This window comes from Aulostomus chinensis, chromosome 2 (genome assembly GCF_037954235.1).
Source record: "Aulostomus chinensis isolate RoL2024-O1b breed Wild chromosome 2, RoL_Achi_v1.0, whole genome shotgun sequence".
NCBI lineage: Eukaryota > Metazoa > Chordata > Actinopteri > Syngnathiformes > Aulostomidae > Aulostomus > Aulostomus chinensis.
In genome coordinates, this window is record NC_141321.1 from 28012433 (window position 1) to 28025096 (window position 12664).

Consider the following 12664-nt stretch of genomic DNA (forward strand, 5'->3'; position numbering starts at 1 on the left):
ATTACACTCGGGCAGACTCAGATCTTTTCTTCTTTTTTTTCTCTTTTTCTACAGTGATGGTGTTTTCCTGTGGATATATGCACTAAGCACGCCTAACTAGCTACATTTGCAAAGCTAATTTACTGTCATACCTGTGATAATAGTAAAGAATTCCATGGTAAATGTGATGTCAAATTGAAATATTGCGTTAACAGTGTAGGCGGATAGGCTTGGATTCACCCTCTGGAATTATGTGGTGAGCTTGATGGGCCCAGATGTTTCCAGAGAAAAGAAACAAATGCTAATTACTCTGCATATCTCCAGGCATCACGCATGGAAACACAAGTTGTAAGTTCCTAATATCCTCAGACATCTCTGAGCAGGATGTCAGCATTCCCCCCACACACACTTTGCTAATTCTCCTCACTATTTCTCTTTCCTTTTATCTAATTTATTTTCATGTGGCTGTGAGTCACGAACTGGTGTTAGGCAACAGTCTTGTTACCATGGTTACTGACCAAAAATTCATGTATTGTTAAGTATGTGAAATATTTTGACAGTTTGTTTGGGTCCTCTGTCACATTGGCCTCAAGATTTTTTTTTTTTAATGTATTTTAGAACAAAGGGAAAATAAACCATGTGAACCTTGTGAATGGTGTATATTTTACTTGGCTTTGAATAAAATGATTTTAAATGACACATAACTGGCTTCATTGTGGGGATGAGATGAATACTATACTCCTTCCTCAGGCTTCTCCTGGCTTATCTGTTCACAGGCTTATGTATTACTTTGAGCAGGGCACACAGATGTGGGAGGGCTCTAAGCTGTTGTATATAGACACAACACAGTCTAACACTCCAGAGACCACGGGGTCTTTGTTCCCATTTCTTCTACAGCAATTTAGGACAGAGTTAAGGCAGTGGGTTTCTTGTTTTTTCCAAATTTGTTTAAGCACACATGTTAAGAGCTGACAGGCTGCAAGGGTGGCAGAGAAAAGTGTCTCTGGTCCAGGTGATTTGTCGCAAGAAGAAGTTCATTAACGCTGGCAGTGTGTGTGGGGCTCATTACTGATGTGGAACAAGAGGCACAGACTAGTACACTCATAATAATGCATACAGAACCCGTTTTATAATGAACAACTCAACATCTAAAGCATGCATTTCCTTTTCTACGTGACAGTACTGCTCAAAGTTAGCAGGTACACTGTATGCAGGTTTTTAAATGAGCGCTAACCAGCTAAACGTACAGTAAGCAATTGACTCTTTTCTCGTTGCTGATAGATGATGTCATGCTGTGTCCTTTAATCCATGTATTTGTGCTCCCGACAGTGTCCTTTTCCATTTAATTGCCTCGAGAATTTTACATAAACTGTTGAAATGCTGCTAACAAGGATGTACAAATTAGGCATGCCGTGCAGTGCAGAGTAAAAGAAGGGGAGGCCACGAACCTGGAAACAAAAGTAGTCATCTCAGCCATCTATTAGCGAGATATGGCGAGTTCCTCAGGTCTTACATGCTCAAGACGCTTGCTGCAGAAACATGGTGATGAGTCATGTGAATGAAAGATTCGCTGTGTCAGGCTTTAATTGAAAAAGGGGGTATTCCATCTCCTATGATTCCTGTGAAACATGACACATTCAGTCTAAGCTGGATTCTAACAGTTTTTGTTCGCTTTTGATACCTTCCTGTGGCAGCCATATTGGATTACTGCTTTTTACACAATCTTAAATAGCTCAGACTTTGTTAGAGTTGCTTTATATTTTAGTCAATTGTTCGACAACATAAGGAACTTCATTTGAGAAATGTATGATCAGCCATATTGGATTATTATCCTCTACATGCCTTGATGGATTTTTTTGCTGTGTGTAATTTTATTGTCTCGCTGATGAGTGGGTGGTTCAATAATGGTTTGTGGATGAGCCTGATTTGGCAAATACCTCCGGCAGTTATGGGCAGCCGACTATGTCTGGTTAATTGTTGTGCAAGAAGAAGGCTTGTATGGAGCAGACTTTAAAGGTCTTGTGTGAACATTTTAATTCAGCTTGTTTTGAGAACCTGGGCCATTTAATGAGCCTCAGTGACACCTACAAGAATTTGACAACCAATTATCAGAAACAGTGGTTCGAGAGGGCCCGGGGTTCGTATCTGTGTTTGGTGAATAGGTCACTCCAAATTGCCTGTAGGTGTGAATGTGGGTGTGAATTTGTCCGTCTGTATGTGTTAGCCCTGTGACAGACTGGCATCATGTCCAGGGTCTACCCTGCATCTCAGCCATTATGTGTTGGGATAGGCCTTGTCTTACATTCTGGAACTGTATTACGAAGTCCTACAAACTTAAGAGCTCTAATAAATTCAAGATTCACTGATATATTTTGAAGGTCGAGACAAAATTTCTAAATTACTGAAAAAAATTACGTCGCGCTAAACCTCTAACCAAACCAGTGTATTGTTGTTTTTTTGGTCCGACCATGGATTGTAAGCAAAAGTTCCTTAAACCTACGTTACTTCTAATGGTTAGCAGGCGGCAACTTGTGTGGTCTTAAAGAAGTCTTTACTACTTGATAGTAGTACATGTAAAATACTGCACCGCATAAAGGACAAGGTGTCAGTTCCATCTGGGGATGCTGCTGAAAAGCTCTTTAATTCAGGAAGCAGCACTGTAACCCTAAGCAAGTGAAAAATGTAGTTGAAGGAGTAACGCCACTCCTGCTCAACCCCGCTGCTGCTATTTTCAAAGCTAACAGCTAACTTCATCCTATCACATGCTGTTTTTCTTACCTGCGCTCTTACTAACACTGCAATGTTGACAGAAACCTAGCTGTCTCCTCACATGACTGTGCTACATGCTCTTGTCTACAAGTATGATATGCATGCATTTGAATGTGCAGTAATGAAATTCTATGTAAAGTTCTCTTTCAGCACTTACAAATACAGAGCTACCGTGTTGCCTGAGGGTTTTCAGTGAGGCCAAATAAGTGTGGTACCACTGATGACTGCAACACAGTACATGTAGAAAAAAAGACTTGGTGATTGCTCAAGTACTTGACAAGGTTATGTGAGGCTTAAGAGACTAAATGAACAGTGATAATGTTCCATGCATGCATTACATTCAGGGTGTTGTAATTAATGTTTGCTCAAGAATAAGCACATGTGAGATTAAATGTGAGAGAAAGAGACAGAAAACACACAGATACCAGCCTTACTTGCTGGTCTGGACGAGGGACTGGTCGACCATGACTTGTCTGACACTTGCACAGCCTTTGTTGGCAAGGGAAGCTTGACGATGAACAGACTGGGTTTGGACCAATCATTAACCCTTTTTTTCCACCTATCAATGATTTGGGGCTTTTTTTTGTTTTCCATCTGCCTTTTAATCATCTCTTTTGTTTGTATGTACTCTGATCCCATTTAATTTCCTTCTCCATCCCTTGGCCTTTCCACACCTTCCTACTGCTTTTCCTCTCCAGCTGGGTTTGTGAAGTCGCCAATGTCTGAGACTAAGCTTACGGGGGACACCTTTGAGCTGTACTGCGACGTGGTTGGTAACCCCACCCCAGAGATCCAGTGGTGGTATGCTGAGATCAACCGAGCCGACTCCTTCAAGCAGCTGTGGGACGGAGCCCGCAAGCGTCGGGTATCCATCAACACGGCCTACGGCGCCAATGGGGTCAGTGTGCTCGGCATCACACGTCTCACACTGGAGGACTCTGGGACCTATGAGTGCCGGGCCAGCAACGACCCCAGGCGCAATGACCTCCGACAAAATCCTGCCATCACCTGGATCCGCGCCCAGGCCACCATTTCGGTGCTACAGAGTGAGTGGTCTATGTCCCGTAGTACCTAGGTGGTGAACAAACAACCAATCCCCTGTCCCAACCACTCCAACCTTAAAGCTTTCAGGAGCGCACCCCCAACACAACTGTCACTGGCCAGGCAGAAATAAAACAAACACCAACCACGTTACTTATTCATTTTCATTAAGTTTAAGTCCTTCTATAAAATAGTCTAGACCTCATTTTGTGTTTTCGTTTTTCTTATTATTAAACCTTGTTTGTTTCTTTGGGAAATATTCTCCTTCCCCTGAACTCCCTGTCTCCCCCAGAATCCCTCAAACATCTTCCCATGAATGACCACAAACCCAGGAACTTTATCCAGTCTCTATCTACATTTCCCTCTTTCCTCCCGCATCAAACCTTTGTTCTAACTGTCTCATGTGTCTTTTCGCAATAGTCTGATCATTATCTGATCATCTTTTCCTCTGTAATTTCAGTCATTTCCTATTCGTGGATTTACCTGTGAAACCTACTCCCTTAACATTATGTTGTGTCTCCTGCGTTGCGTGGATTGTTTTATTTACTTCAAAGCCCTGCCTGCCAAATGCAGTGGAAACCTAGTGGTGCTTTGAAGTATTTGTGCTTTTGATTTGGCTTCCTTACTCTGGGCAAAGTGTAAATGGGACTGTAAGAAGACACAAGGAGGGATCCGATAAGGTGTAAAGCAAGTGATTCCTGCTGTTAACTCTTTCCTCGATAAAGGCTATCATTTTCCGCTTTCAAATTTGTGCGTGGTAATCCAATAAAGGATAAGACCACATGAGGGCCTTGAGTGTCTCATTTCTCTTTCTGATGAGACAGAGATTTTATTTCCATGAAACAGTCTCTCTGGACTTGCCTGTGCAATGTGTAACCTTGTGCCTTCTCAGCCATTAAGTGTGTGACTGTGAATCAGTAATGACATTATATCCTTTAACCCTCTGCTCTGTGCACACAAACATTCAAACAAACTGAATTTCAACTGGACTCTTCTAATCTGTGCATGCTTCAGTGCTCAGCCCACTGGAGCACAGGGAGATGTGGAATGTTGTTAGTCGTAGTGAAGCTCTCTGAGAAGCTTAGAGGAGTCTGATCCTTGTTGGCTCCTCTGATAAATTTTGATCTCTGTGTGAGCACTATTTAATTAGGTGTAGTGTTGATGCAGTGTAAATCTGAAACAACTAACAGCAGCTGTTTACTTGTCTTGTTTTTTCTCTTCTTACTTTTCTTTTGTTTAAAACAAGCGTTTACTCGTACTAATATTATGTCATTACTGAAGCGTATATGCACATATACATGTAATATCCAAGTTGTTACATGTATATAACAGGCTATGAATAATAGCCCATTGATGTGAATGTATAGTTTGTAGCTGGGGGAACATGCTGAAGTCTGATGTCTTGTTGGCCCTTTAGTTTTGTTTTATTTAGTTTGTAAATTTCTTCAAATGTTCTTTTAAGCAGTATATTTAAGTGTTAATTAATTTACTTTACTAAGGTTTTTTTTTTTAATACTCTTAATGAAATGCAATTTTCTGTTGAATTTTCCCCCCAAATCTTGCATGCATGAAAAAACAAATCTACCAGAGATGCATCTTTTAACCTCTCTACATGGACTTCAAGTGATACTCAACAAAATCTGTCCTCTGAGGGTAAAACCATGAAAAGGCTGTCTTGATTAATAAAAGAATAGTTTGACATTTTGGAAAATACCCCTTATTCGCTTTACTGCTTGGAGTGAAATGAGGGGACCACTATAGATCACTCTCTTGTTTTTATGGTAAATATGCAGCAGCTGGTTAGCTTAACGTAGCTCAGACAAAGGAAACATGGGGGAAAAGCTAGTCTGGCTCAGTCTGAAGATGAAAAATCTCCCTACCGGCACAGTTTAAGGTTGGTAATTGTGGAAATTAAAGAAGTTTGGTACTAAGGGAGGTGAAGAGGTGATTTCCTAAAGCCAGGCTTACCATTTCCCCTGTTTTTGGTTTACATGCTAAGCTAAGCTAAGTAACTCTTGCCCACAACTTTATATTTACCATAATTTACTTACGTGTGGTGGTAACACTCTGCAAATATATGTAGCGAATAAATGTATTTACAAAAACGTTTAACTATTCCTTTAGGGAAATGACATGGGCTGTGGACAGGTTAAATTCAAACAACCTACAATTGTCTCTGGAGGTGACAGGTTTTCACACCAGGACAAAAATTGTCCTGCGATATTATCCATTGTTCATCCCTGGATTATTTTTACTCAATGCATATGGTTGAATATACTGCTCCCAAGTAACTTTAAAACTCCAGTGGAAGTAGTTTACTTTGCTGTATTTTTTTGAGTTTGCTTGGAACGTAAGTGAGCATAAAAATGAAGGGCAGAGGGGTGGCTAATCTGTGCAGGAGTAGAAGGAATCTATGAATCTTCCAATGAAAACTTGTCACCTTTGGAATTTGTTTTGGGCCACATTAATGCAAACTGACCACAGCCTCCTTTTCTGTGAAACTGTAAACTATATATCTTTTTCAGCCACTTTTCAAGCCTTCAAGGGGTGAGTATATACACACACACATTTTGTGTGGAGGTTCACGTACAGAAGTAGCAAATATTCAAGTAAGAATGTGTGTGTGTGTGTGTGTGTGTGTGTGTGTGTGTGTGCTTTTAGCTTTTAAACAATTGTTATTGGTTGACATTTTGTGTATCATCAGATCTATGTTGTTCTAAGTTAGACATAAGACTGCATCAAAAAATTCCATATAAAGTACCAACCAAAGCATTTAGTTCAATCATGTGCTCAGGGGGCCCACTATTCTTACTGTGACAGTCCAGTCACCGCACTTACTGTTGTATAATGTGTAACAATGTTAGAATTTGAGGCCTGTCTTGCCTTTGACATTGGTATAATGTATTTTATATTAACAATTAATTTCACGAAAGTCAGTTTCGTTATTTTTTTATTAAAGCTGGTAATAAAATACCAGCTGCTATGAAATCCTTTCAGCCGGGAAGTCATTTCATATGTATCACCTCTCAGTATGTGATTATGATCTGTTAATACTAACCTAGAAGCAGCATTGTGTATCAGCAAGCATCAATTTCAATTCATTTAGAGCAACATTTTATACATGGTTACATTCTGATATGGTGATAAATTATCCGGCGGTTACACCATTTGAAGTTGTGACAAGGTGTCCTAAAACAACCTTGTGGTTAAATTGCCTGTGGAGCACTGTGCTGTGTTTGCTAAATGTGTGTGTACGCATGTCTCGAAGATACTATTAATAGTACATGTGGCTCTGCTTGATGGGGGGAGAAGGAGGTGTAAGGGGAGGAGGGGGGAGTGATTTCCCCGTAGCTAGTGCGTATACAGAGGAAGAAGGTGCCATGAATGCTAATAGAAGTCACTTGCCGGTAGCCCTTCTTCCCCCTCTCCTCTCCTTTGCCTTGCTAGTGGCTTTGCGGCAGCTAGTAGTGGGATTATGATGCTTCCCTTCTCTGCTCCTCCCCTCGGGGGCTCCATCGTTGCCATGGTTGGTCCACCCTGGAGGAGGAGGAGGGGCAGGGAAGGGGAGGCTTTCTGCTCACTACTCAAGGCAGAGCAAAGGGCGTCTTGCTCTCAGATGACACCTCCTGCCTTCCTGAACGTCCTTGAGAAATGGACCCTGGCATTGTCTAGTAGCCAGTTAGTAATTTAGAGGGTGGAAACATATGACAGTAATGAAAAATGTCAAAGGTCTGTTCAGTGTGATATGAGCCCAGATCTTTCAACCATATGGCTCATTTTCCCTCTATATTCTGATGACATTTACATGCAACCGTATGCAACAGTGAATTATTTGGATTACTTTAATTATCAGTTATAAAATATTCTGTTGCGTGCATGACATCAGATCAAAAGCAGTCAGATATTTTTTGATAAATGTAATGCTATGAATAGAGAATGGTAATGAGAGCTATAACTTCAAATACGTTTTTAAATATGATTGGATTTTCATTGTCAAAAACAGTAACTTCGGTGGTGATTATGTATCCATAAATGAAATAATTACTCTTCCTCTTGTTATACTTAACACTACACAATTGGTTTATAAAAGGCTGTTTCATGTTTGTGTGTCTTTCTGTTTGTTATGTGCACTTCTGTTTTCACTTCATAGACACTCGCCTACACAGATCATATAAAAACAGCATACAGCCAAGAGCTTCTGCAGCATGGGAGGAAGCATTAAAACAGCAATGAGCCCCAGTTCTGTGATAAGGCTTGACTGTCTCTGTCTTCCAGAACCAAAGATCAATGCCTCTGATCAGATCATCCTGTCGCCGGACTCTTCTAATGTACCAGTGTACCTGCACTGTAACCTCACCACTGCCCACCCCCGTCATGAGGAAAGCTTCTGGATGAAGAACGGACTGGAGATCCCCAAGACACGGACAGAACACAGGAACACATCATACAGGTGACCAGCAGCTGTGCAGAGATGCAGAAAAAAAATCTGCTCCCTCCAGCAGAAATGAAATGAATGCCCATAATGTATCGAGATGGCAGTGCAAACGAAACCACCGAGGTATTATTGCATAATTACATGTATGTCTCAACCAGAGAGGGTTTGTCAGGATTCTTTTCTAAAGATAACAGACCGTGTCAAGACAAAGGCTGTTCACTGACTGACCCTGAGCGTGAAATGTTGCTCACATTTTCAGAAAAGGTAACTTGTCTTTGTCTCTACTTGGCAAAACAGACCAGTGACCTCAGTGTTGCAAACGCTTGTATTGCAAGTAGGCAGGTTTGTCGTGACATTCTCTCCAGATATGGAGGAGAAGACTCAGTTCTTAGGACTTCTGACATCTTCAAGCAGCTGCAAAGGCAATAACAAACATGTTTCTTTACTTAAGCGGAAGAAGCTTTTCTTTACCTTGAAAACGCTTTCCATTACAAAATGTTGGCCTTCAAACTACAAGCACGTTTCCTTACATTTTGCTGCATCAAGCTACCTTTGCTGCGATCCATTGCAAGTCAAAAATCAATAGTTCCACATTGGTATTTCCGACTGCTGATTTAAATGTACCTGCTTGAGAAAATATGCAGAAAACTGATTTTACTGTATGCTTGCCAGGACTTCAGTAAAGCAAAAATCAACTAAATGCAAAACCTAAATGTATTTATTTATGTAATGATATGTCAGGGACAATGCACAGTCTCTCAGCTGGACTAGCGATAGCTGCAAGCTAATTTATATCTGCAGTCCCTGGGCAGGATTACACATCATAACAATATAGCAATATGGAAACTAAAAAGTTGTGACAGCACTGTTGCAAAGGCAGATCACAACTGTGATCTTGACCCGGGTCCACAGGGTCACAAGGTCACACTCTTTGGTGTCACTTCTCTGTCACAAGTACACTATTATAACACAACATAAATCAGACGTTATCTTTCTACCCAGTCGGAACCAAGTCAGAAAATGTTGGGCTCCATGTCAGGCAGGTGTTAAATTTCAGGTTAATTTATTCTCCACAGACGCCAACATCGGGCTTAAACCCGACAAAATAATGACATCGAAGTATGTTAATGTTTGTCATGGTGTAGATGTTAGGATGAGGGGACGTTGGAGTTTGTCCAGTTAATGGTGTTGGTGGACAGTTTAGTGCCTGCTGGGTGTGAGCTGCCGTATTTGCTGGGCTGTCAGATGTGTTTATGTAGGCGAGTTTCCAAAGTGAAGTTTAATAACACTTCCATTGCCTTTTTTTGTGTTGTGGTGTTTGTTGTTCCTCATTCCCAATACAATGAATCACAGCCTATGGATCAAAGTGCAGTGCATCTCAGAGATTATGTGAACAGAGGGTCCATACATGCCTTATAATGAAATCCAACCAGAAATGAAAATATCATAGTCTTAAGTACCAACTCGTTGTTAGTTCCTGCTGTCACACTGTATAACCACTGGAGCACAAAGCTCATGTCACCCCTGTAGACATAGCACAGACTTTCCCTAGCCACAAGATAAGACCAATTGGTCACTTCCTTGTCACATTAGATCAGTGATAATCTGAAGATTACAGCTAAAATGCCTGTGGTCCCCTTCCCTGCAGAATGTGGAGCTGCTGTTCTGTAATAAAACAGCATTATGCCAAAAATGTGTCTCCTATGGGCTCATAGCTCCTGCGGGGCTACACTACTGTAGTCCCATCTAATTACTATAGTTAAGCTCACACTGGTTGAACTTAAGTCACTTGACTACTTGCAGTGACTGAGAGGTTAAAGTTACGGTAACATTGTTTACTATTTTGTTGCAGAATCACTAAACCGCGGGCCGAGGAGTCGGGGGAGTACATGTGTGTATATACATTTACCATGGCACCTAATGCAAATGCTACAATTGAAGTAAAAGGTAAGAATCCTTGGTTGCATAACCGAGCCCTTGTGTCATCATTGACCTCAATTTGCGTCAGTCCAAATAACGCAATTGTCTAACTGCTGATTATATACTGAAAGAAGGAAGAAGCCCTGGCTGTAATCCCTGTGTCGTTACTGGTTTTCTACTGGAGATGGAGAGATAAAGGTGTCCCAAACAAGTTAACCACCTAAGGCTGTGTGAAGAGAGTCCTTGTTGACAAAGATGTTTGAATTCATCCGGTGCAGTGGCGATGACAAGAAGTGTTCCTTAGGCTGTTGTCACTCTTGGCTTTCACCGAGACCACAGTCTAGCTAAATGGACAGGCACTGCACATGTTCAGCAGACATGCAAGGCCTCCGTTGAGGCATTTTTGGTACTCCTTTGCATAAAAAACACTTTTGAATATAAAATTGAACTTATAATTTAATGTTTAAAAATCACTTGAATATTTCATCAAATCCAGATCATAATTAATGAATAAATTAGAGGAAGTCAACTAGGACAGTCTGTGTAACGGCCAGAAAAATCTAACCAAAGAACTGCTGTGTTGGTTTCATACAAGCTGACAGCAAAGGCTTCAACTTGAGTAAGGAATCCTCTCTGAGAAAGGGCAAGTGAAACCCTGTTCAAGAGGAGCTTGCCTGTGTGTAGTGCATAAGCCAATTTGCTGTGGCATGGCTATGGTGCATACTGAGCTTGCCCTGCCTCTTATTCCATGGCTGTCTCTTAAAGCGCTGCCTGATTGCGTAACATGGGTGATGACCGTGTGTGCTCTGCTTTCACTGGATTGTGAGATGACGGGACTCATCTCCATTCAAACTGAAGTGTCCTGGCCATCACCAGACTGCAGGCCTGTGACTGTTGCGGCTTGCTATCTGTCCCCTGGAGATAAAGTCAGCCTTTTAACTAAAGTGATGATGCATGATTTTGTCCTTTATGTCTAAAAAAAAAAAAAAAGAAGTTAAAATCTTAACCTTAAAGTCTATCTTAAATCTTATCTTAAAGCCTTGACATTAAAAGTGGCGCTATTGCAAGATCTAAACAAAGCATTTTCTTGGGTTCCCAACTGCTCTTGTAATTTTCTAGAGGTGGTTGAGATCTTTTGTGACCCAGGTAGCAAGCCCACTGTTTTGCGAGCCAACTTTGCACTGCGCTTCTGGCAGCAATTCACTGAGATCCCTCGCCTACAGTGTCCTTGGCACACTCATCCTTGCAGGACTCAGCGCAGTGGCAACAGATGGAGGCTTCTGTGATGTTGTAGGATTAAGGCTCTGAATCCTGTCCCAGCCATCTCTGTGGCGGGAGTGGAGTTTATTGTCTGTGATACTAAGCTTACCACAGATACATATTTGGTGACTCATGCTGCATTTCTCAAAATTTGTGATCACGTTCCTCGATGAAATATTTCAGCTTGTATATTGATAATTTAGAAGTGTAGGCTTCATAGTAAGCAGAAGTTTTTTTTTTTTAACTTAATCATTTATAAAAGCTGCTAATGAAGGATTTAATTTAATGACTCTTTATTATCTGATGTTGCATTAATCTAGACGGCTCTACTCCCTCCGACAGCGTTGACCTTGATCCTCCTCACTCAGTTACACAGCGTCACCTTAGCTCTGTCTAGCACAAATAGATTGCTAATCGCAGGAGTGTGAAGTGCACATTTTAGCGCCACTCTAATGGTTGTCTCGTTTGTGTCAGTCACCGACATAATACAGTCAGGATAAGGCACAAATGAGCTTGGCCACTCCCCTGCTCAGCGAGCACGTGTGCTCCATAATTAGAGTGGGGTGATGTCACCAAAGAGCTCAGACCCCTCCTGCTCCATTATCCATGCGCAGCTGAAAAATGTTCACTCCAGGCCTCTCCCTTATCCTGCTTAATTGCATGGAAGGAATTATTGTAATTTTGGGGATTAGTGGAACAGCAACAGTTATCTTCCGATGCCGTGAAGAGTTAAAAATGTGTCTCATCTCTGCTCTATTGATGGATTGGTTTGACTTGGCATTGAGTCGTCCCATATGCCTAAATTTATTAAATTCATAACCTCCATGTTGCGTTGTCATTATCAGTTTATTCATTAATCAGAGCCAATTTACACAGTTTTCTTTGGCTCAACGCCTCGTTTGTAGAATTCACTTTGGAATTATTTTGAATGGGAACATCTGGAGGCTCTAATACCACGCTGATCCCCCCCTTCCATGACCTCATTACGATTTGTTATGAAATGCTTTTTTTTCTCTTCCAGAGTGATATCACCCATTGCAAGGGTTTTGTGGAGCGGGGGGGGGTGGGGGGGTCTACGCTCACAACATAATTGTGCATGGCACCACGTCTCAGAAAACAGTTCTACTGTTTGACACAATCGAATTCTGCAGAAAGGGTTCTTTTGTTTACCTTTCTGATAAAATCATCATAATCTGGGCTTTATTTGATGATTAACAGGTGTGTACCAAAAATACTTGCATCTACAACTGAGCAGTAAAG

General features: G+C 41.3%; 1 protein-coding gene across 2 annotated transcripts in view; it reads left to right on the top strand.

Moving 5' to 3' along the window:
- Positions 1–12664, top strand: part of nptnb (neuroplastin b) — a 31332-nt gene that overhangs the window by 11049 nt on the left and 7619 nt on the right. For both annotated transcript variants that reach the window (XR_015110506.1, XM_086188552.1), the window contains exons 2-4: positions 3447–3794; positions 8065–8239; positions 10077–10171. Coding sequence is in view for 1 of the 2 variants with exons in the window: in XM_086188552.1 (XP_086044678.1) it covers positions 3447–3794; positions 8065–8239; positions 10077–10171 (618 nt within the window). In the remaining variant the exon portion in view is untranslated. The remainder of the gene's footprint in view (positions 1–3446; positions 3795–8064; positions 8240–10076; positions 10172–12664) is intronic.